Source organism: Pantherophis guttatus, chromosome 3, assembly GCF_059756535.1.
Source record: "Pantherophis guttatus breed Tessera chromosome 3, ASM5975653v1, whole genome shotgun sequence".
NCBI classification, from domain to species: Eukaryota; Metazoa; Chordata; class Lepidosauria; order Squamata; family Colubridae; genus Pantherophis; species Pantherophis guttatus.
In genome coordinates, this window is record NC_142065.1 from 86,251,880 (window position 1) to 86,278,363 (window position 26,484).

Here is a 26,484-nt window from a genome sequence, read left to right on the forward strand (position 1 = left end):
CCATTCAAAGTTACAGCGGCACTGAAAAAAAAGTGACACGATCATTTTTCAGACTTATGACCGCTAAGGCATCCCCAGGGTCATGTGATCAAAATTCAGACACCTAGCAACTGACTCCCCTTTATGACGGTTGCAGTGTTGCGTGATCCTGTGATCACCTTTTGCAAGCAAAGTCAGTGGAGAAGCCGAATTGCCTTAACAGCCGTGTTACTAACTTCTCAACCGCAGTGATACACTTAACAATTATGGCAAAAAAAGGTCATAAAATGGGGCAAAATTCACTTAACAAATGACTCACTTAGCAACAAAAAATGGGCTCAATTGTGGTCGTAAGTCAAGGACTACCTGTATTTGCCTTTTCTGGGCAAAAGAATGGGCAAACCGCAAAGACTGTTAAAAGCTAAAAATGCAAGTCCAATGAAGAATCTGATCCAGCTGATCTGGTGGCAAGTTATGGTAGCACAAGGAAATGAACAGAGAGCAATGCAGTATGGCTTAGACGAATTTTTTAAATCCCTTGTTTGCCTTGTAACTCACATTACAATTTCCTTGTTTCACTGGACTTTCTCATAAGTGACAGACAGACCATGAACAAGAAAGGCCTGTCCTGTAATCTGTGGTATGTGTTATCCCACTGAGTGAAGTTTTCTGAAATAATTTCGACAAGCCAGAAGGATGATACCTAAAAGGTAAAGGGAGTGAATCATCTTCATACTTGAATTATATGTTTCCCACAGTTTGAAGCACAGCCCATGCATTCCAGCTTGTCTTGTACATTTCAGCTCACCATCTAGGAAAGAAAACTGCATTCTTTCGGAGTTCTACAAACGCTTGCAAAGCGTCGTCAGCAAAGTTGTTTCAAGCCCTTTGTGTTACACCAGGACATTATTGTTTTACGTAAAAAGGATAGCTGTGTGGGTGGGTTGTGTAAAGAAGTATACTGTTGTGGTTTATAGTGTCAACAAATGTTGAGAGTACCATGTCACAGAATGTTACCTGAAGCATTGTGTGCTTTTAGGTGTCGTATAATTTTCTATGGATGACTTAGAAAATACAACTCATGAAAAGCTATGATATCACATGCTCTCCTTAAGTACGATAAATTATTCCTAGGGAGTCTGTGTTTGGAATTGGGAGACCCGTGTGATTAGTCCAGAAGGAATATATTGAAAGAGCCCTCAAGGTCTTTTCTTGCATGCATAAGATAACCTAGTTAAAGTACTATCTGATCCCTATTCCAGATTTTTCATTCAAGCAGCCCTGTTAGTTTTAAGCTACTAACCCAAGATAGCTTTATTTTCCTCTAATCCAAAATCTGGTTCTGTCTAAATCACCCAAAAACAATTAAGATTTGAGATTGAGCCTTGAGAGTACAGTGGTCTAAGCACCCTGTTATTAACACAGCTGCCTGCAATTTACTGCTGGTTCGAATCTCTCCAAGGCTCAAGGTTGACTCAGCCTTCCATCCTTTCTAAGGTAGGTGAAATGAGGACCCAGTTTGTGGGGGCAATAAGCTGACTTTGTATAAATATACAAAAGTATGAAGGCTATTGCTTAACGCATTGTAAGCCGCCCTGAGTCTCCGGAGAAGGGCGGCATATAAATCAAATTAAAAAAAAAAAAAAGATTTCAGGATACGTCCTACAACATGTACAATATACTGCTCATGAAAATATTCTCTTTTGGAGCAAGCAATGTTATGCAAGAGTAGCAAAGGAGAAATAAAAAACATACCCAAAAAATTAAAGTCCTGAGAGAAGAGGGGGGGAGAAGGAAACGGTTAAATCTAATTCACACTGAGTCCTACATTATCTCAGTATAGCACTTCATATATTGCCTTTTGTTTTTAGTCCTCTCAACTCTGTCTTCCAAAGGATCTCATCAACTTCATTCAATGAAGACTTTCTTGATCTTCACCTTCCTTTTGACCTATTCATTCTTCTTTTGTATATGCAATGTGATCAATATTCATTCTCTCTATATAACTTCAGTGACCTTCCCTAGTATTGGTTACACACTTTGCATTCAATCAACATTCATTTATCACCCATTCATCCTTGGCTACATCTCTTCTTCTTAGAAATACTTCTTCCTACAATATTCAACATGCACTTATGTTTCCTCTGAAATATAATAGCCAATACTCAGTCTATACAACAAAGATGATAGATGCATACCTTTATACCCAGCTATTTTTGATACAGCTGCCATTACTATATTTGAACTGGTTTTACAATCCCATCACTCCAAAGCTGGAGTCTTTAGACTTGGGAGCAAGCATCCATGGTCTATCAGTGAAGTTATTTTTAATAACTCACCAGCGTGTCTGTCTTTCCATTGCAGCTTCCCTCTGTTTGGGACAATAATGCACAAGGTGCTGACCTAGTGCTCTGGGGACGAATACTTTCTAATATATCTCAAGCAGTACGAAAGGTAAGCGAGCATGGTTTAAAATTTTTAAATATTGTAATCCAATTTCTCTAGAAGGTATCTGGTTGGGGCGATGATTGTGTTGAGTACAATCTGGTCATTAGAGTAAATGGGCTTATTCAAGACCAATGTACAAGCTACACATTACCCTGGTCTGGCCACATTATTCTGGCCCTGGAGACAGAAATTTGTGTACATTTTTCTAAGATTAAAATTACTAAAATAACAGTGTGGCAATGCTTGCGTTTTCTTCTAATGATACCCTGTTATCTGCTACTTCACTCTGGCAAAATCTTCTAGCTCTCCCCACCCATTAAATTGCCCCATTAAATTGAGGCAATTTAAAATCTATCATTACTAGTTTTTGACACAGCAATAATTGGGTAATTCCAGAAAACACAGTCAGATGCTTTTGTCTAATGGTAGTGTCAGTGGAAGTGGAAGATCATAAGAGTACCATGTCTATTTATTTATTTTTCCTTTTAGCCTCTGACCAAGAATGGGGCAGGTTTCCTTATCTATATTTACAGTAGTGTTCTTTGATCCACGGAGGCTGCAGTGATTTTTAATTTAAAAACCATTCATTAAGATCCTTTTTTCGTGCCAGTTAATTCACAGGCCAAGCGCTCGGGAGCTTTTGTCAACAATCCAGCCACTTCTTCAAGAGGAAGAGCCAGCATCCTTACCGCAGTTGCTGAGTATTTTATCCAACCTGTTCTGTGGTTACCCAGAGGGAGGTGGATCCCAAATAATCTCTCTAAACTGGTATGAAGATAACAATTACAAGGCCTTCCTTGGAATTGATGCTCAAGAAAAGGAATCCGTTTATTTTTACGACAACTCAACCAGTAAGTCTCCCATTTGGATCGTGTCTTCATGTGAGATTGATGGATTGGCCTACACAGTGATAGTGTCCCTACCCCATTAGTCATTTGGACTGTTCGGCCTGAACAATTAGTGTTTCATCTGAGTTAAGGCAAAAAGCAGCTGTGATCATTAAGGAAGGGTGATAGCTGTGTATGTTTGCTGGCAGTGCAAGGGTGCTGTCTTCTTTGAGACTGGTAGTAGTTTGAGAACTACCAGGTGCTTCAAAGAGAGCCATCAAAGACTCAGATGTGGGCAGTGGTAGAACTTCCACCCACTAAAAAAAAGATTTATGTAAAACTGGCAAAATAGAAAACTCAAATTGGCCATGGCCAGAGCTATTTTTGTTTTGTTTTTAAAGTAAAAGATAGACATGAGGGGGAAAAAGTTGGTTATACTTTTTTATTTGTGCATACTTTAAAAGATAGTTCTGTCAGTGATGTGAATAAAAACTTTAATATTTACATAACAGAACAAAAATAGAATAACGGTAATCACACATCATACATTTCTGTAATCAAAACACCCTGCACTTCAAGATAGACTGGACTTCATTATAATAAAATGTGTTCTTATACAGCAATAATGTGAAACATAATATCATATGACAAATGTTTTTTAATGATTAGCTTTGAAGTCTCCAGATCATACACGTGACACACCCACAAAAGCAAAAACTTTTTGTTCATTTCTACAGACCTGTATACATTTCTGTAACAAACTGGGCATCTGTAACCTCACAATAACTTTGGGATACCTCAAATTCTATCATCAAATATTCATTAAAAACTTCGCCTTACTATTGGATAGATCCTACTTGCTCCAATTCTTTACAGACCAAGAGCCTGAGAATAAGGAAAGAATTTAAGATAACTAGCTACTGTGTTTTCCCGAAAATAAGACCCTGCCTTATATTTTTTTGAACCCCGAAATAAGTGCTTGGCCTTATTTTCGGGAATGTCTTATTACTTTGGGGCGTGTGGAGCAAGATGGGGCTCCTCTTGCCATCTCACCTGATTTCCAGCTCTGTCTCACTAACCCTAATCAGAGGAAATGGCGGGGACCAGCTGTGTTTAAATATTTTCGGGGAGGGCTTATTTTTTTGGGGGGGGGGTTATTTTAGCGCATGAGCTCAAAAGCCCAATTGGACTTATTATCAGGGGATGTCTTATTTTAGGGGAAACAGGGTAGTTTGCTGATTATACAAAAATAAAAATTATTCATGAATTGCTCATAATTGTGAAGGTTATTGAAAAATAATAAAATCAGATAAATTGTTGCCAACCTCAAAAGCAAAAGATACCATTGAATACAACCTATTTATAAATCCATATGTAAAGGCCATCTACACAATATAATAATGTGAATAAGCAGAAATGTAGGAAGTTCAGTGAAAACAAACCAAGCAGACCATTCTCATTAAATAGCACTTAATATAATGACAACTAGCATATCTTATTTATTTTTTGTTTGTATCTCGCCTTTATTATTTTTACAAATAATTCAGTAACATAGGAATTCCATTCCCAGTTATTTAAACATAGGAATGAGCTTTTTAGATCAAGCATTTCTTTTTTGAGAAAAGAATTTTCTGCAAGAACCATTCCAGTTTTTAAAATTTCAAGGGTTAGGCAAGAATCTAAAAAAGAAAAGAAAAGGGGGGAAAAACTGAGGGGTAAGAAAAATGTGCCTGCTGCTGTACAGTGCTCTCAATAAATGTATTATTCCTCTTCCCTAACTTTTATTCTTCTGTTTTTGTAACCAGGAGCATGGCAGATATACAAATACAGAACAAGTTGTTCTGCTCAGTCTGTTCAGTTCCTAGGGACCGTGATTTTCTTTTAGTAATATGAAAAGATCCTTTCAGGAGAATAGACTCTGCGGGATGCATTAAACAATGAACTAGCTCAGCATTATATAATGTAAGTTGTCTTTTTTTCCCTTATCCTCTTCTAACAGCACTCTTTTGTAATCAGTTGATACAAACCATGGAATCTAACACTTTAACGAAAATAATTTGGAGAACTATGAAACCATTGCTGATGGGGAAAATCCTCTTCGCTCCTGATTCACGTGCGGTACAGAAGATACTGAAGAATGTAAGAGTTTCTCCCCTCCCTTCATCCCTTTCTAATTATTTCTACCAACAGTATTCTTGTTTGTTTGTTTATATTTCATGTTCCTAGACTGCCCATCTCCCTCCCCTCTTAAAGCAATTTAGTAGAAAGGTCTATTCAACTAACCATTGAAATTATTATCACCAAAATATATTTCATTCTCAAAGCATTTTCTATTTCTTCTTGTTTTAAACACACACACACGTCCTGAATAGTTAGGGGTGTAAAGAAAGCATGTTTTTCTTCCTAATTCAGTGGCTCATAATGTTCAGATAATTTCACAAGAAATTTCAAAGAATATTTATTGACTTGTACTTCCAAACGTGGGAAGCTGTAGAGAACTCATCTCATTTCAAAGAATGTCACTTCTGTTTACAAAACTGATTTGTGAAATTTAGCAAAGTCAATAAATATAGACACCACCACCTCCATGTTCCGTTTCCTCATTCAATATATTTTAAATTCCTCAGGCAAATTCCACATTTGAACAACTTGAGCGCTTGACATTCTTGACTAAAGCATGGAAAGAAGTGGGACCTCAACTGTGGAATTTCTTCAATGACAGTGTACAAATGAACATGATCCGAGTAAGTACAGATGCTTTGCTTAGCCTGGAAAAGTGTTCTGTCCCCGTCTCACACACGCACACAAACAGTCAGCCAGGGGTTAAATAAAACTTGCAGACAATAAATTCCTTCAATAACAGGATTGGCAGCAACCCAGTAGCTGCTTGCCAAGAACTTTACTCACAGAGGGAGGTGTTCCTCCTCCGTCAGATAAACCAAAACAAATACACAGAGCCACAGAATTGTCAAGTCCAGTCCGTATTAAATCCAAGGCAGGCAGATAATGTAGTTTCAGAGATACAATGTGACTCGCTAGTTGTTTAGTTTTGTCTGTCACAGAGCCTGAATGGCCACCACACCCCCTTTTATCCCCTGTGGGGTGTGGTCCAGTGACTCAGCTTAATCTCTGGCATGCCTCCTTTTCTGCTGTGCGCTTGTCTCTCCGACGCTGGCATGGATCCAGCCAAGACTTATCTCTGTCACTGTCCGACTGCGACTGCTCGGCGATACCTGGCTCCTGGCCAATCTCTTCTCCTTCGGGAGACACCTGAGGCATTGCCAGGGAGGAGGGTCCTGGAGAGGGAGGCCTGGCCAACTCCTCTCCTTCACTTTCGGAGCCTTCTCCCTCCGATAAGACAGGCTCAGGGGTCGGAGTCACAACAAAAAGCAACTAAAGTACAATAATTCAGCATGGAGCATTAAAGTTGGGGGGGAAACCCACCTTTGAACACAAATGCATCTAAGGATCTATAAATATTGGTCCATGTGCTCTCCAGATTGATCACTTCTCATTAAATGCTCATTGAGAAGATACAGCAGATTTTTGTTCTCTGTTACTCCAGAGCAGTGTTTCTTAACCTTGACAACTTTGAGATGGATGGACTTCAACTCCCAGAATTCCCCAGCCAGCTATGGGATGGGAGTTGAAATCCATGCATCTTAAAACTGATTGAGAAACACTGCTACAGAAAACGGGTCTAAAATTTGCTATAGGTTAAAAATGGAAGGGGTCAGAAGTCACCTTTGGAAGAAGGATGGATTGTTCCTTCTGCATTCTGCATTGGAAATTCTGGACTAAACAGGAACGTTCTACCTTGTTTTCAACTTTCTGCTTCCATGATGCATCCCTGGAATCGAAAGTGGATTAATGCACCCATGGTCTCTGCAATTCAGTTGATACTTTAGAACTGGCAAAGATTTAGTTAGCAATATTACTAGATTTTGAAAGACTCGTTCTATGTAAACATACCAAGATTCTAAACAGGTGGTTGTATAATGGTTCACACTCATTCATTTCATGGAAGATCATTTCATATGACCAAGACTTTCCTGCCTGAACATACTGAGAGGAATAAATTGCTGCACCAACTATCTAGTAGAAATTACTGCCCTGTTTTGTTTTGTTTTTTTGCAATAACTTATTTACCAGTTGGTAAATGGGCAAGTCAATTTTATTTTTTTCCTAAGTTTGAAAATCATTTGATATCCAGGAACCAAGAAAGTCAAAACTGCATGCACGGAACACCTTCGCTAAAAAAAAAATAACAAAACAAAAAAAACCCAGGACAAATACTATTCTCTATGTGAATATTAATGAAATGCAAACACAGTCTTCTTTTTCAGTCTAGGCACCCATCATGTATAGTACCTACCAAATTTCTAGAGTAATCTTCCAAAATTGGGGCTTTTCACCCCTATCTCAGCCAGCAAAAGTAGCTAAGGACAAGATTTTTAACTCATATGGTGAAAAAAGCTCCCAGAGAGGTATAAATTAAAATCTAAAATGCTGGGCTTAAAAAAAAAACACCCCCCCCCCAAAAGGGCTTCTGTTCTTAATGATTGATTTTTATTGCCCATACTTGGTAATTTAGAGTTGTTGCAATTCCAGTTCCAGGACTGAAACAAAATTCTATTAATGCCACTTTACTGTTGCCATTCATCTTAATCCATGAAGGGCGAGACTAAGCAAGTAGCCAGCAGGGAGATCTTTACTGCTTCCTTTAGCAATAAATGTGCTACCATGTGTTTAATTGCTCTGAAACTAGAAGTCTTATTAGGAGGGGAACTGGCTTTGAGGCACAGCATTTAAAGTGGGCAACCAGCAGGTGTGTAAAGGGTCAAACATTTTCCTGGAAATGCCATTTTCTCCTGAATTTATGTTTACGTAATATGTAAAATGTGGAAAACTCTTATTTGGCAAGTGCTATTCATTTCCCACTTAACAGCAATCAATGTGTTTTCACAGCTGGATTGTGAAATTAAAGATGATATTTTTTTACCTACAGGACACTTTACAAAATCCTACAGTGCGAAGTTTCTTAAGTGAACAATTTGGTGGTGAAGGTCTAACTGTGGAAGATGTTATCAATTTTTTCTATAATGGACCCCCAGAGAAAAGAAAGGATGGTATGAGGAACTTTGATTGGAGGAATATCTTCAGTATGGCCAATCAGACTTTCCATATGGCTTACCAATACCTGGAGGTAAACTTTACTTTAAAAAATAAAAAAAAGTGAAATAGAGAGTTTTTCTATGATTTATTTTCCTCAGAGCCTTTATCTGATTGCAGAATGCATGACAAGTAGCTTTTGACCAGACTCTCTTCTTAAAGTAAATTGCAACTATTAGTTCTGTTACTAGTTACTGCTGGTAACAGAACTAATAGTTGCAATTTACTTTAAGAAGAGAGTCTGGTCAAAAGCTACTTGTTATGCATTCTGCAATCAGATAAGTATAGACTAGCCCTCTCTTATCCAGGCACACAGATGTATAGATTTCAGTTGCCAGAATTCCCATGAATGACTCATTCTGGCTGGAGAATTCTGGAAATTGAAGTCCACTAATGTGGAAAATGTTCAGACTGGGGCAAATTAACTTAGATTGGTGTTTCTCAAATTTTAAGATGTGTTGACTTCAGCTCCCCAAACTCCCCAGTCAGCATGCAATAGAGGATTATATTAATGCCAATATCTTTAATTATTTATTATTTTAGAGCAGACTGCCTTCATCACGAAAACAATGGTTACGATTGAATAATTAATTTAAAAATGAATATTGAAGCAGCGGTTACCATTTTTCAAGCATTATGCACTACTTTAATCAAATTCAGGTTGCAGTGGGTTTTTTCCCCCTGCCATATGTGGGGTGTTTTTTTTTTTTTTAAAGATTGTTCCAGGTTTCAAGACCATGTATAAAAAACAATTTAAATCTCCCACACACAAGTGGAAGTAAAAGAGAACACACAAGGAGAAATAAAGAGTTCAGATGACCTCATTACAAATACATCTTGTCTAGGAGCATGGTTTAGATTTTAAAAATATGATGCCTGTGTCATTTGAGTGGAAAGACTCAGGAAACTGTGAACTAAATCTTAATTCCAGAATGACTGGTTACCCTGAGAATATCCTCTCATAACATTTTGGAACAGTGTCATCTTATACTTCAGTTGAAGAGGTACAAAATGTGATGAAGGAATCACAATAGTCTTTCGGATAAATATTTACATTTGGCTGTGCTTGGATTTGCGGAGTGATGTTATGTATTTGGCAAAAGGATAGCACAAACATGAACCTCTCGTCTTAGGGCAGGATGATTGCTCATTGAAACAATGGGTCAATTACTTCCCTGGGGCTTGAAAGAGCGGTTGGACAAGCATCAGTGATGACTCGGTATCTTTTGAACTGGGGGCTCTAGGTGAGGCAGACTTCAGATGTCTAATTAGAGAAAAGTGAGCAGTTGTTTGTAAATGGTCAGTCTGGTAATGCTAACACTTGCATTTTGTATTATTTTATCGAATGTCTCAACTGTAATACTTAACACATTGTGGCAATGCATTGCATTGAGCCACTGCCTTTTAATACATACACAGCACATATGCTGTAAACATTATGAAATTCTGTGCTGTTGAGGAAAAATAAAATTCAGATCTTTGCATTTTTGAGGTAGACACCTGCAATAATACATATTAGTCATTTAATTTGAATCTGGCTTTTCCCCAAGTGTATATAGAGTGAGTGCTTGAGAGTACTGAATTGATTTCACAGGTTTTTCAAGGGGGAGGCATATTAGCATTAAATATGGGGAATGCGTGGAGTAAGAAAAAAAACAACAATGTAGGTTACCTTGATAATAAAATACTAAAGTTTCTGGTTTCACTATCAAGATTAGGACTTTCCCTGCTTTATACCTTTTATATCTTGCTTAGAAAACTTACCTGGAGGATATTTTCTCTTCAGAACAAACCAGCTTAGGGGTACATGCTCCCCCCTTCCTAAAACAAACCTTCAAGGAATTAAGATAAGCAACCTTTCTCCTTAATTTTCTGGTCTAGACTACTAAATGCAAAAAGAAAAAGCATTGTTTGGTGACAACAATCATGTAATTGTTAAAGTTTGACCTTTAGTTCTAATAATTAAATGTCTTCAGGTACCTTCAAGACTATCTTCCACATAAGGTTCAGAAGGTAAACATAGATGGGTTTGGGAATACTGCCTTGCTAAGGAATGCTAGAATTGTAAGCTAGACTGGAAATCTTAAAAAAAAAAAAAAAATCCCAGAAGATGACAATGGGAGAAATCACTTCTATACATCTGAGAAAACTGCACAGTTGTATCTATGAAGCCAACAGAAAAAGCAAGATCAACTTGAGAGCATCTTTACTTTTCTTACAGATAGCATACTCTTAATTTAAATACATTTCTCTTACTGCATCCATGACAAAAATCATACCATTCTTACCTGACATGCTATTTTAAATGCCAGAGTTTATTTTGGTATATCATCAGCAACCTGATACTCTTGCAGACCTCCCCTCTTTTCTCTTTTACTAGAATAGATAACTGTTCTTCAGATGACAAGGCTAAACAATGGAGACTTTACATTTCAGAGAAATCTGGCTCTTAAATAACAAGTTGCCTGTGAGGACTTTGATGTACATAATTATTAGTTGTTGGCCTGCAAGAGACCATCAAGCTGATAAGATCAAACAAACTAGCTTTGGGGCATTCAGTGAAGTGAAGTAATTAAATACATTTCTTCCCAGTCAGTTTAGAAACAAAATGTCATCTCCTTACAATAGTTGCCAACATTGAGAATCTGATAATCATTCCTTCATTTTGGACTAGGAAGCACAAAGATACATACAGATATTTGGTGACTTCATCATTTCCCCAGTTCCTTCCTCTGGCACTTACCTTTTCTCTATACCAAAATAGTAAAGCATTGGAATTTGGTTAAATATTATGTCACTCCTGAAGTCTGATGCCCTAACTTTAAGCAAAGTATAGTGCTTGTGTGTGTCAGGAGACAGATGCTGACAGAAGACTTTGGCCAGGTCTGATAGCAAGGTCGAAGAAGCAGATAAGAGTTAAAAGATGGGATCAAAGCAACTTCTGATAAAGTAGTCTTGACTTATGACCACAATTGGGTCCAACATTTCCACTGTTAAGCAGGACAGTCATTAAGTGAGTTTTGCCCCATTTTACAACCTTCTTGCCACAGTTAAATGAATCAGTGCAGTTACTAAGTTAGTAACACAGTTGTTAAGTGAATTTGGCTTCCCCATTGACTTTGCTTGTCAGAAGGTCACAAAAGGTAATCACACGACCCTGGGACACTGCAACAGTCCTAAATCCGAATCAGTTGCCAAGAGTCTGAATTTTGATCACGTGACCCTAGGGATATTGCAACGGTCGTGTGAAAAAAATCATAAGCCATCCGTGCCATTGTAACTTTGAAAGGTCATCAAACGGATTGTTGTAAGTTCAGTCTTGATTCTCTGATTTCTGTATATTCATATTTAAATTAATTATGCAATTGCAATCTTCATTTTCATCCATCAATGCCTTTTTATTCCCCATGCCTTTCATGAGTGGGGGGATTTCAGAGTTGAGCAGAATTATTGTCAAGCCCACATAGCTAGGAAGATAAAGGAATTAAGAATTACAGGTAGTCCTCGATTTATAACAGTTTTAGTGACCATTCAAAGTTACAATGGCACTGAAACAAGTGACTTATGACCGTTTTTCACACTTACAACCATTGCAGTATTCCTATAGTCACATGATCCAAATTCAGATGCTTGGCAACTGACTCATATATATATATGACGGTTGCAGTGTCTCAGGGGTCATGTGATCACTTTTTGCCGCCTTCTGACAAGCAAAGTCAATGGGGAAGGCAGATTCACTTAACTGTGTTACTAATTTAACAACTGCAGTGATACACTTAACAAATGTGGCAAGAAAAGTCATAAAATAAGACAACATTCACTTCACAAATGTCTCACTTAGCAACAGAAATTTTGGGCTCAATTGTGGTCGTAATTTGAGGATTACCCGTATATCAATTTCAGTCAGGTTACTTTAATGCTAGTCTAAGGTAAATGAAGAATTTTGAAAACTCTTAAGAGGAATTTGCCAATTCCCATTTATGGTGTGCAAATTAAGATATGGTCTCTTAAAATAATTTGATTTGTCCTTTGTAGGTCAGCTATCTTGATTGTTTATGTCTATTCTCTTCCATTCCTTGCAGAAGTTAGTTGATACTTCTTGTTTTAGGTTTGGTTTTTCTATATTTTAAATTTTGTTTTATTGGTTTGTAAACAAAGAAGAAAAAGGGTTTCCCGGTCTCTCACAATTGTGTACCTATTGCTGTGTGTGCAATGTTCTCCCTGCTGTTTATGACCATCACTTTCCCCTCCTTTGAGCTAATTTTGTTTTGCTCTCCCAGGCTTATTTTCCAGGTGATAGGTTCACATTAGCTTTCCACCTTACCCACCACCCTCATTTTATTGTGATGGTTTCAGCTTTGTTTTTCTTTGGGGGTTGTTATCTGGCCAGTCGAGACACTTCTTTAATGACTGATCTTCCAGAGACAATTGCTCCATTCAGTCTCTGCACTAAAGGACGGTAGTTATTATAAACCTCAGATGTGGAATATGCTTTTGACAGCTTTTGGTCTCTCCTCTTTCAATTACAATTTTATAATGCATTTAAACCCACGAATGAGATTAGGAAAAGTCTGAGAAAATAAATCTGATCTATCTCAGCTCTGCTTATGTTAAGTAAATCTGGTCTGGCAAGTTTCCACACCATTTGGCTAACTGAAAGAAGCAAACTCACATTTAATACAGAACCTTATCATCTGTACTGATTTTTGAACATACCTAGATTGCAAAATTCAGGCAACTGCACAATCACTTCTGGAGATGATTGTATTCCAGTTTATATATTAATTCAGGAAGTTATCCAAGTAGAATCAACAAAATTCTGTGCATCTGTAGATTTAAAGCATTACAGGTATTAAATGATTTAGCATACATGCTTTTCTTCCCAGCCAAAGTACTGAATAGTTTTTTCCTCTGAATTAATAATTTATTTGAAAAAATATTTTTCATTATACTCTTATTATACAGAAATATTGTACATTTATTTCAAAGCTATACCAAAGTGAAAAGTGAAAAATAAAAACGTGGAAGAAAGCAATGGCAGTAGCAAGTCACTTCTACATTATCGTAAAAAAAAAAAAAAAAAAAGTGGAAGTATCCATGCCATCATCAACAGTCAAATTCAGCTGGAATGAATTTTTAACTTTCTTATGCCCCTCAGCAACTAGAAAGCCTCCCCAGTTTTTTTAAAAAAAAATTTTTTTACCCTTTTTATTCTCCTAAGAAAGATTTGAAAGGAATTTGGAAATTATCTACTCCAATCCATGCCCCATGCAGGAATCCATTGCTATAACAACTATTTCAAAGAAATTTCTTTTTTTCCTTGGTGCTAAGAAGGAACATGGAATAGAAACTCCTGTAGGGGATCAGCAGCTTTTCTGTATAAATACTGTAATGTTTCAACATCATTGTAGAGGGAAACTATGGCAATAAACCCACTGATGATCCCACTAATCAGCAGAATTGATTCTGTTAATTGAATGGATAGACCGGCTATTGTCTTACTCCCTCACTGCTCATGTATAATGATTCTGAAGTCTCATACTCAGGGCAAAAGGAGAGTCAGCCTGGATAAAAAGAATAGTCTGCCCAGATTATGCAAATTTCAAATTATTTTCATTATATAATACTGATCCAAATGCAAACCTCAGTTTAATTTGCAAACTCCTCCTATTTTACAAAACCCACCTGGCTTTATTCACATGCATTTGGCTTTATTCACATGCATTGTTGATATGTTGATATGATTAATTTTGACCAAAGTTCTGCAGACTTTGGCAGGAACATGTTTCTCTGTTATTTGTTATTTGTTCATTACATTTGTATGCTGCCCATTTCTCTACTAAGCAACACTACAGATTGTCCTTGAATTACAACAGTTCATTTAGTGATCATTCACAGTTACAACAGCCCTGAAAAAAGTGACTTATGACCATTTTGCACATGACAGCATCCCCATGGTTATATGGTCAAAATTCAGTCACTTAGCAACTGATTCATATTTATGACAGTTGCGGTGTCCTGGGGTCATGGGATCACCTTTTGCAACCTTCTGACAAGCAAAGCCAACGGGGAAACCAGATTCACTTAACAACCAGGAAACCAGATTCGCTTTAATAACTGTAGTAATTCACTTAACAAATATGGCAAGAAAAGGCTTTTAAAAGCATTTTTTTCTGCAACCTCTTCAGCCGAAGAGGTTGTAGGTAAAAAAAATGCCTTTAAAAGCCTCTGGCAATCCCAGCTGAGTTGCCTGATCGTCAGAGGCTTTTAAAAGCATTTTTTCTGCAATCTCTTAAGGTTGTAGAAAAAATGCTTTTAAAAGTTAAAAAAAAAAAGTTGTCCACGCCCACCCAGTCACATTACCCCTCACCAAGCCACACCCACAAAATAAGTCACACCCACAGAACCAGTAGTAAAAAAATTTTAGAACCCACCCCTGATAGAGAACTACCAGTATTGGTGTCCAAATCATAAGGAAATTCTGATTTACATACATGTACAATGCTACTGTTATCTCATTCAAGTATCTTTTATGCCTCTGTTATCACAGTGCTTGACCCTTGATAAGTTTGAAGGCCTAGCTGATGAAACTGAGTTGATTCTTCATGCTCACTCTCTTCTGGAGGAAAACAAATTCTGGGCTGCTGTTGTCTTTCTTGACGTGGATGCAGGGGCTGATCAAATACCACCTCATGTGAAATACAAGATACGCATGGATATTGATGCTCTGGAGAAAACAAACAAAATCAAAGATAGGTAAGGACGTTTTCTAATCTTTAGGCATGCAAGCAGAGCCAATTGAGATACCAGTGACTGGAGAGACAAAATAAATCAGAATTGCCAAGAAAAACTCTCCCCAACAGGATATCCTGCATATCTGTTGGATGTCCCCAGTCATCAAAGGGGTCTAATGAGAATTGCAATTTATCATATTTACAGGAAAGAAGGCTGGTAAACGTATGGATGACTGTTATATATATAATAATTAACTACAGGCCAAAGTGTAACTTTTAGATATCTCAAACAGTGGTATGCTGGTAAATATAAAACGTTATCATGAGTGTATATACAACTACCCAGAAAGAGAGAATGAGAAAGCACACATACCATGACAAAGCATAATGCCTTTTTACTAGAACTAACACACATTCTTTCAACCGTATGCAGGGAAGTTACTTGGGAATAAATTTACCTGAACTCTCAATGCTTCCATCTGACTTTTAAACAACTTAGCTTTAAAGTTCTGGAGCATATAAATAGACATTGCAAATTGCTTCGATGAAAGTTTAGCACAGGATATATTTATAGCCTTTAAATTGCCACAAGATTCCTCCTTTGTTCCAATAAAAGCTGATCCGATGATTTTACCTGTGAGGTTTGATTTATGGCAGCACCTTCACTTGTCAGAACACTGACTTATTCTGCAATTATGAAGTGATAAAATAAAACTGCATCTAACCATTGCTTCTAAATTCTTTTAAACTCCATAAAGTCTAATCGGACTGAGTCAAAGATGATAGCACTTGGCTATTTTTGTCAAAAGCTAAGCAGGGTGAGATCTGGTAAAGATTCTGATGGGAGGCCATTGGGAAATCCCTAGATGGTTGACAAAACTGGAAAGTTGAAAAAACATTCAACGTAGAAAAAGTGGATTACAGCACCATTAATATGACAGTTTTTCCTTATGTGCATGTTTTTTTCTATCACAGGCAACCTATGTGAAGACCCCATTTGGATCTGGTCTTTAAACCAATTCTTCCTGTCAGCTTTGGAAGCCATATTAACCCCGGAAGCTTCCATGCTGTCACCTTCTTGTGCTTGGGAAAGTAGAAGGGGGGGGGATTTAGTAGAGAGATTTTAGTTAGACATAATAGCATTCTTCTTTTTGGTCAAGGTCATGGTGTTCCTACATCTGGAGGAGGAATGGTTGCAGTGGTGACTCAAGTTGGGATGGATGGTGATTGGGCCATGTGATGGACTGATAGGTGCAGGGGCTGGATTTGGGGTTTTGATTTACCCAGAACTCTCAGATTCGGGTTTTCCCAGATGTGCCAGTATACCTATTCCAATAAATGAAAGGTTTGAGATGAAGCTTGTCTCAGAGTTTTTAATTGGAGTTGGGTTGTTCTGGAATGCTGACATTTCACTTGGCTCAGTCTCTGTTCTAACAGGAAACCTAGGATATCAGTTAAGATGATCAGAAAGCTTTTTCATGCCTGTCTCTTGTCCTGCAAACATAGTGTGCAAAGAATTTAATCCAGGCTAGGATTGCAGCCGAAACAAATGGTTAAAATTTCTTGGTTCTCCCACAGTATCACAACCAGGATTGGGGCCCCTCTTGGCTTTTGTGAAAGGAAGAAAAGATACTGCAGCTTAACATAGTTTATAGTTTGTTCCTCAGATTCTGATAACTGACACTTTTACCCCTGTCATAATCTCCACTAGTCTGAAGGTTAAATCTGTGCTTTGTCCCTACAGGTACTGGGATCCTGGCCCAAGAGCGGACCCAGTGGATGATCTGCGCTACATCTGGGGAGGGTTTGCTTATCTGCAAGATATGATCGAGCAAGGGATCATCAAAACCCAGACCCGTATTGATGTGCCTTCAGGGATATACCTACAACAAATGCCCTATCCCTGCTTTGTAGATGATGTGTGAGTGTGATCTGTGTCCAATAACTAACTGTGTGGCTAGCCAGATGGCACTTTGAGTCTCACAAATGACACTGTTTTTGCTTTTGATCATGCTAGAGATTCTAGAACATGAAGTATTGGACAAATTTCCCTGCCAAGGAATCAGAATTGTGTTAGTTAAATCTGAGATAAGAAATCTAGAACAAATAATTATCATAACAATCCCTCTACCTATTTAAAATAGAAAACAATAAGAATACCACCTTTATTGCAAAAACATAAATATTAATTCATTAGCAACCTAGAATGGAGGAAAAGTTGCAAACTTATAGCTGTTTTTCTGAACTCTTTTAATCAGGGAAAGTATTCATTTCATTTTCAAAAATGAAAAAAGAATATAGGTGTGCTGAAAGGCTTGTCACTCTCTGCCACAACATTAGAATGCGGATCATTCAATGATGTTGAATGATGCAAGGTTCAGGTCAGGCTAGAACAAACAAACAAAGAAGTTGTTTTTCATACAATGCATACTTGTGCCATGATGGTAGTGATCTACCATCACTATTTTAATAAAAGTGGATAATTTTTCAGTACCGATTCTCTGGACATGAGCAGGTTAATATTTTTAATATAAAGTCCATTTATCTATCTTCAGAGAAATAATAGAAATAATCATCACCACCACCAGTCAGTTGCAAAAGGAAGCTTTACTTGGAAGAGCTTACATCATGTAATGAGACCTTTAAGGGCTCCATAGGTGAATAAAAATGCCAAATCCAGTCTCAACAACTGGTTGACTGTGCAATGAACCATAAAAATAAGATTTTTATCCCTCCTCAATGCAAGGTGGCAAACCTATCTAATACCATTGCCTGCTATTTTCCCCGCACCAACAACCCTGTGAAATGGGTTGGGCTGGAGAGTGTGAATGAAAGTTATCCAGACATTTTCATGTCTAAGGGAGGCCTAGAACTCACTATCTCTAGTTTCTAGCCAACACCTTCACCACTACACCAAACTGACTCTCTAATTAAAAGGTTACCAAAGACCATTATTAAAATACTGATCTCTTCCAGCACACTCTTATTATCTTGTTAAAAACTTGTGCTCTAAACCAACCAATCCTTTACTCTATTTCTGGCTAACATTTGGGATATGATGAAATATTTAATTTGCTCAAGGCTTTTCTCTACATCCCAATGTAGTTCGATGCAGTACATGGGGCTTTACAAATCCCCTTTGCAAACCAGTGAGGCAGAGTCTGATACTTTCCATTTTTGGCCAGCATATTTCAACACAGGAAATAAGGCAGCCCTGCCCAATCTCATGCTCTCAGAATGTGTAGAAATGAGGGAATTGCCATTGAGTTTGGTTAATAGCTGACAGGCTATATACTGTAGTTCTACCACATCTGGGGCAACAAAACTAAGGTATTAAAGACAGGGGTGGGCTTCAAAAATTTTAGCAACGGGTTCTCTGCCCAGTTGCTGGGTGGGCGTGGCCATGGTGGGCGTAGCCTAGTTGGCCTTCTGCACCATGGTGGGGGGGGGTGTTTTTGCCCTCCCTGGGCTCCGGAGGCTTTCCTCAAGCCTCCGGGAGGGTGAAAAGGGCCTCCCCAGAATCTGGAGGCCCTCTGGAGGCCAGAAACAGCCCGTTTTTCACCCTCCCTGAGCCTCTGCACACACCCTGCACTTACCTGCATCCAAAACGGGCTGCGTGCGGACTCCTGGGAGGGGAGGGGCGGAGGAGGGGCCAGTCAGGAGTAGGATTTGGGGGTTCTCTGAACTGCACAGAATCTTAGCTAGAGGTTCTCCAGAACCCCTGTGAATCCCCACCAGTCCACCCTGGTTAAAGAGTGAAACCAAGGAAATAGGAATTTAAATCTCCCCTCAGAGACCTTTGGTCTCTGTGAAAATACAGGATGGCTTTATTTCGCCCTGTATTTATTTTTTCTTGTACTGTATTATATTGAATGTTATCCTGAAGAATGCTGCTCTAAAGTATCGAGAAATACAAAAAAATAAATAATGTGAATTGGGGTCTTACAAAATTTGCAGTGTTGCATTCTATGGCTTCTTCAAATTTACAAACAATAAGCAGGCCTGAGAGTGGAATTTTATCAGGTTCAAGGAGTAAAACTCAGGCAGAGGTCTGGTTCTCTCTCCCAAGGCATCACATTCCTTTGATTTGTCATCAATCATCATCCTCAGGTCACTTCTCTACATACCAAGAAGAGATCTCAAAGTTGTTTTAATTGGTTTTGCTCCATGCTAATAATACCAAAATTCTTACATGAAAATTAGAAATATGTAGCAAAAGCTTCACAGGGGAGAAGTGCTTAAGGCAATGAATTAGGACTGGGAAACTCAGGAGTCCATCCCTAGCCATGGAAATTCACTGGATAACCTGGGACTAACCTACTTCACAGGGTTTCTGTTGTAAATTCTCATGTTAAGACCCTCATATAGTTCAAAGTATACTATGGTAGTATAATTGGAGCTGTAGCTATAATAACTGAACACAACTTGACTTTTTGCTATGCTGAAAAATCCCCCTCATTCCATAGTTAGACCCAATATAAAACAGTTTTAATATAAAGATGAGGAAAAGGAGGGTTCTAGATGCTATTCTTAAAAGTTGACTTACCAGCTTGGTGAAAAGAAATCTTCAGGTTGTCCTTCCTCTTCCCTTCCAGATTGGGATTACGGTTCCCAAAATTCCAGCCAGAATAGGAAGACACATGTTAGAGAAAGTTGCATGATCGGGCAAGACCTATTTTCACATGTGACATATTTCCCAATTATTTTGGAATAAGGTTTTATACACTGATTAAGACCTTGATGTGAAAGCCTGTTTTGTTTTGATTCATGAGACACATCTATTGGCAGTTTCATGGTTTGACAAGACCTTTCTTCTCTTTATGAAACTTGGCTTCACGTTATTTAAAAGGCATTTCTGAAGCAATAACCCTAACTCCATTCCCAGGAATCTCTCTGGAAAGAAGCCCCACTAAGCTCACTGGGATTTGCTCAGTGGAGTCCAGATACAGCTGTAGAAACAGTTCCAGAACAAATGTCACCAGAGCACCATTTTGTTGCAAAATAAATTCCTTCTCTGCCAGGAATTACATGACTTTGGTTTATTTTCCAGAATACCCCATTTCTTAGTGATCCGACTTAACAGCTAAGGTGTTCCCTTTGTCTCTGCTTAATGCTATCCTGCTATGATCTTATCTTTAACTCTGAATACAATGCTGCCCCACAGCTTCCTCCCAGGATAGCCAAAATAGAGATAATCCAATAAACACATGATGTGATTTATTTTTGTGTCTCTTCAATTGCTACCCCTCCATATGGTGAATTGATTATATCAGCATGGAGGCCTGGTGGCCAAGCAGGAGACAGAAAGTGATTGTATCCTTTGTAAAAAGCATAGGACTCTGACAGTAAGGCCTGGTCAGGTCACAGAATCAGAACATTAATGAAAGTAATGGAAAACAAGGAGTTCCACAACAGTGACATTGTTTTGTTTTTGCAAAAGACACTTTTTTTTCGATTACAAGGGGTGGCTCTTTCGGCCTTCCTCAAAAAATGAAACCTCCCTCAAACCAAGCTCAATTTTTGGGATTATTGGGATATGTCCATGATGATGTTTCCTTTCAACAATACAAGTGGCTTGGTATTTTCTGTTATTCATGATTTCTTTTTTAGTCTAACATGCAGCTAAGATGTTCTGGTGCGGTATTTTGCAAACTTGGCCGTTTTAAGATATCTAACTGAGGAGTCTCACACCTCTTTCCAAGTTTGAGAAACACAATTCTCGTGGCCTTTCACCCGTTCAGATTGCTTTCTCCTGTGTCAGCTTCTTTAAGAGTTTAAAATTGGCTCCCCCAAATGTTTGCCTGAGCTATTCAAATCCCCACTGCTCCTAAAATTTGCAATACTTTTGTTGCCTCTGCTAAAGAAGAAATCTTTTAAAAGAAAAATGGCTAGAAATGGATGCAGCACAGAATAGAATAGAATAGAATAGAATAGAATAGAATAGAATAGAAAAGAAAAGAAAAGAAAAGAATAGAATAGAATAGAATAGAATAGAATAGAATAGAATAGAAAAGAATAGAATAGAATAGAATAGAATAGAATAGAATAGAATAGAATAGAATAGGATTTTTTTTTATTGGCCAAGTGTGATTGGACACACAAGGAATTTGTCTGCATGCATCCAAACACACAGCCCCTTTGTTCAGGAGCCCCTACTGCCATTTCCCCATACTGACTTGGAATTCTGGAATTTATGGTCCAACATATCTGAACAGAAACTATCTGAGGAAGGCTTTGATAATGTTTGCTACTTTTTTTTTTTGCTTTTAATTTATATGCCACCCTTCTCCGGAGACTCAGGGCGGCTTACAATGAGTTAAGCAATAGCCTTCATACTTTTGTATATTTATACAAAGTCATCTTATTGCCCCCACAATCTGGGTCCTCATTTTATCTACCTTTGAAAGGATGGAAGGCTGAGTCAACCTTGAGTCTGGTGAGATTTGAACTTGCAGTAATTGCAAGCAGCAGATGTTAATAACAGTGCTTTAGTCCACTGTACTACAGGCTCTTTTCTTAGATGTTCCTATTAGGAAATAGCAATTTAATTCTCCAGAGAATTCAGGGGTGCCTTCTTTAGCCAGGACTCTCACCAGTTTTCTTTTGAGCCATTTCCCAGTTGTTCTCAAACTACCAATCTGAGCCTTCCAGGAGGAGGATACTAGTGAGGTATTTCTCTGCTACTTTTCAAAGCAAGGTTGTTTCTTTTCCCTTTTTTTCCCCTCCTTGCCTGGCAGCTTCATGATTACTTTGACTCGTGCCTTTCCCGTCTTAATGGTGCTGGCTTGGATCTACTCCGCTTCCATGACCGTGAAAAGCATCGTGTTGGAGAAAGAAATGAGACTGAAGGAGGCCTTGAAGAACAGAGGAGTCACCAACGGGGTGATTTGGTTCACGTGGTTTTTGGACAGCTTCCTCATGATGACCGTGAGCACGTTTCTCCTGACGGCTCTCATTACGGTAAGGGAGCAGGAGAGGCGCGGCTTTTGCTGTTGTTAAACGCGAGCGCCAGCGTTTACAATGCTTTATTTTCGCGCGATCCAGGTGTTAGTAAGAAACAATAAAAGCCATACATAAAAATGGGAGGGAGCCCGCTAGTAGCCTGGCCTCTTCTCGGCACGTAGCAGCAGGCGCGCTTTTTAGAAGCCCCCTTAAGGCATCATCATCACTTGGCAGGGACAGATACATTCAGGGTCGCGTTTGCCTTTGTGACGTTTGGAGTCGGATTAAGGCTGACAGGTCACGTTCTAAACATCGCCTTCAGGTGGAAGAGGGCTTGAAAGGGAGGCGTGGCGTCCCTCCTCCATCCACCTTTGAAAAACCTGATGGCCATCCTGTCGTTTCCCTTTCAAACTCCTTTCTCCCAACCCATTAGTTGCTTCGTTTCAATACATGATCCCTTGGGGAACTGAGAGGGACACAAAAGCTTATCATTTAAATCAGTGTTTCTCAACCTTGGTAGCTTGAAGATGGGTGGACTTCAATTCCCAGAATCCCCCAGCCAGCAGTGCTGGCTGGGGGATTCTGGGAGTTGAAGTCCATCCATCTTCAAGCTTCCAAGGTTGAGAAACACTGATTTAAATAGTCCTTCAGTAGGGAGACTCTGGGTTTATGTTTAAACTGCCCCATTTGCGACATAATGATGCCTCAAGATATAGTCGTTTGTTAGTTTATTTAAGGGGTTAATGGGAGTTGTGGACTGTAGTCTCAACACCTCTGAGGGATATCAGATTGGAGTTACCCTAAATTCTTGCATTGTTTTTTTCTGCTTCCTCATATCATTTATGGTAAGTACCTAAAGTTCCATGGGTTGCTTGAGATTTGCCCACTTTGAAGATAAGGATAAAATGAACCCTGAAGGCCTGACTCTTTAAATACTCCTAAACTAGAACAAATATATTTAAACACTGTTGTGGAAGAGGGCCAGTAAGAATATCTTTGCTGTTTAATTTCTTTGTATTAGTACTTGAATTAAAGTGCAATAAGTGTTCCCACTCCATGTATAGTATGCTGGTTTTGAATGTATGTTTGATGTCAGTGTAGTATAGAGCAGGGGTCTCCAACCTTGGTAACTTTAAGCCTGGGGGAAAGATGGCTGGGGAATTTTGGGAGTTGAAGTCCGCCAGGCTTAAAGTTGCCAAGGTTGGAGACCTCTGGTATAGAGTGATTTTTTGACATCCTGCTTTTCAGTAGGGGCAGAAGGACGAACAGCAATCAGAATCTGTTCTGATTTTTCAATATGTTTGGATTTTAAACCATTCACTTCCAGGTAGACAATCCCCATTTGAATTTGTAATTAATATTGTAATATTACAGAGATTAAGACAAGTAAAGCTGCATTTCAAATATGTGTGAATAAGAGGAAGCAGTAGCAAAACTTAGGACCAATAGCTTCACGCATCATGCTAAGCCATCACAGTGGCTAAATTCGAAATATCAGCTGAGCCAAAACCCAGCAAGTCACACTCCTCCTTGTTCATGAATGAATCAATAAAATCCAAAGTTGCAGAAAATAATAAAACAAAAACATTTCGTACAAAATCTATAAAGAACATTTGTGCCCAGATCAAATTACAAAGATAAAAGGTCTAGATGTTACAAATATGTATTTATTTATAGTAGTTCTTTACCAGGCCTGTCAAACTGGCGGCCCATGGGCCGAATGCGACATGCACAGACCACGCCCAACCCAGCTTTGCAAAGGCAAAAAGTGCCATGATACGTCACGTGACGTGATCGAGTTTGACACCATCAGTACCATCAACTCCTTCAAGGATTTCTGTTAACTTGGAAAAAATCTCAACCAAAAAGATAAAACCTGTGAAGCATAAAACATAAGCATGCCCAAACCTGACATTCAATAAGCAGTCCTCAAAACGTAAACGCTGTGAATAACTCATTCTTAACCACCATCCAGAAAACTGTTAGGAAGGGTGCCATTCACATTCTCAGAGGTGTAAGCTGTGTTACACAATTCAGACATAAATAAGACCTGATGCTGTAGACCTCCCCTAGCCTGATTGAACTAGACAGGTCTTTTTTTTAAAAAAAAAAAATCTAAAGAAAGATTGTCTTGAAGATTCCTGGAACACCAGGTGAGAAAGGGTTTTATAGGTTAAAACCAGCACTTTTATAGTCAGAAGCCAAATGAAAGGCAAAGTAGGAGGCACAAAATTGATGTTAAGTGGCACAGATTACTATTGCGTCCTACCCCATTTGGGTGGTCTTCAAAGGCAGCTCCATCTATCGCAAGCTTCAGTAACTTGATCTGAAAGGTGATGAAGTTTTGGGTAACCATTGCCAGGGTAATATGCTCTTTCAAGGCAGTGGGCATCAAAGAAGCATTGACTGTCTTCCAAATCTACCTGTGCTCTCACACACAAACTTCATTTACTGAAGTAGCCAGGTGCGGCATGATTGAAGCACACATGGCAGGTTCATCCCACAGATCACTCAACCTATTTCCTCAGAGACCAGAAGTCAAAATAAATTCAGATAATAATGCACAATGCTATCAGCGTAATCTCTTATGACTTATTCCTTGTGGCATCCAGGCCAGAGTGTGATTTTATTCTCAAACTGCCACCCCCGAAACTCACTGCAACTCTTGAGAAGATCTTTCTGCAGCTTGCATTCCAAAGGGAATACAGGTAGTCCTTGACTTACAACAGTCCGTTTAGTGACCGTTTGATGTTACAACGGCACTGGGAAAAAGTGAGTTATGACCGTTTTTCACACTCATGACTGCTGCAGCATCCCCTTGGTCACATGATTTACATTCGAATACTTGACAAGTGGTTCATATTTATGACAGTTGCAGTATCTAGGGGTCATATGATCCCCTTTTGTGACCTTCTGACAAGAAAAGTCAATGGGGAAGCCAGATTCACTTACTGATTTTCATTTTTTTTCATTTCATTTTATTAAATTTGTATACCGCCCTACTCCCGAAGAACTCAGGGCGGTGAACAGGCACAAAATAAAACACATAAATACAAAAGTTAAAAAACATAATTAAAACCAAATTAAATAATTTTGCCCGAGACAATTAAAATTCCCAATAATTTAAAACAAATTAAAATTTCAATTTAAAAATTTAAAAGAAGGGGAGAAAATTAGGCCAGGCCAGCCTTCTGGAATAGGAGTGTCTTCAAAGCATGGCGGAAGGTGCGCAGATCCGGGATCCTCCGTATCTCCGAGGGGAGCTCGTTCCAGATAGTAGGTGCTCCCACAGAGAAGGCCCTCCCCCTAGGGGCCGCCAGTCGACATTGTTTGGCTGACGGCACCTGGAGGAGCCCCTCTCTAAGAGCGTACCGGCCGGTGGGAGGCTGTTTGTGGTAGTAGGCGGTCCCGTAAGTAGCCAGGTCCTAAGCCATGGAGCGCTCTAAAGGTGGTAACCAAAACCTTGAAGCGCACCCGGAAGACCACCGGGAGCCAGTGTAGCTCACGCAGGAGAGGTGTCACACGGGAGCGCCATGTTGCTCCCATAACCACCCATGATCATGTTACTAAATTTAACAACTGCAGAGATTTACTTAACAAACATGGCAAGAAAAGTCATAAAATGGGGCAAAACTCACTTAACAATTTTTTCACTTGATAACATAAATTTTGGGCTCGATTGTAGTCATAAATTGAGGACTACCTATAGTTCACTCTAAAATAGGGCTGCTGGGATGCGATCCACAGATGTAACAAATTGGGAAATGTACCCACATTTTGTCACCCTAATCACCGCACTGTAAGTTGAAACATGAGCCTAAGGAACTCAGGAATGGATCCTTCCTGCAGCAGTGTGGATGGTACACGATCAAGATCCCTAACACAAGCAGGATTCCTAAATCTCTACAGGCCAATATCTACCCAAAGCAGAACTCATGTTCACTGCTAGATTGTTCCAGACACTCGTTGCTATCCTGTCTTCCATATATTAAGTTATATCTTCTGCTATGACAAATAATCAGTATAGGATAATTGTTGAAGCTTGTTCGTAATATTCCTTCTTTCAATTCATTTTTGGCTGGGTTTATAAGGCATTCTAAGTCATCTTATGGTTTATGTCTTAGCAAGTTGTGGAAATCCAGCCAATGATGGTTTAATCAGTTTATTCCACACTGTGATTAACTGAACTTTGACTTAGCATTTCGCATGAATGCAACTCTCTGAAAACAGGAAATTCCTAAAATCCACTTGGCTCAGTGGTGGGTTGCTACCGGTTCTCCCTGGTTCGGGCGAGCCAGTAGCGGCGATGGTGAGGTGAGAGCGAACCAATTCGCTCTGACTGTCAGCTGGGCCCTCCCGCCTGCTCCTGTGCTATACCTACC

General features: G+C 39.0%; 1 protein-coding gene across 1 annotated transcript in view; it reads left to right on the plus strand.

Moving 5' to 3' along the window:
• The window catches only part of ABCA4 (ATP binding cassette subfamily A member 4), a 120,639-nt gene that overhangs the window by 35,223 nt on the left and 58,932 nt on the right, over nt 1-26,484 (plus strand). Inside the window, exons 8-15 of the mRNA XM_087890693.1 lie at nt 2,344-2,433; nt 3,038-3,278; nt 5,254-5,393; nt 5,882-5,998; nt 8,263-8,460; nt 14,977-15,182; nt 16,905-17,081; nt 21,898-22,120. Coding sequence (XP_087746819.1) covers nt 2,344-2,433; nt 3,038-3,278; nt 5,254-5,393; nt 5,882-5,998; nt 8,263-8,460; nt 14,977-15,182; nt 16,905-17,081; nt 21,898-22,120 — 1,392 coding nt within the window. The remainder of the gene's footprint in view (nt 1-2,343; nt 2,434-3,037; nt 3,279-5,253; nt 5,394-5,881; nt 5,999-8,262; nt 8,461-14,976; nt 15,183-16,904; nt 17,082-21,897; nt 22,121-26,484) is intronic.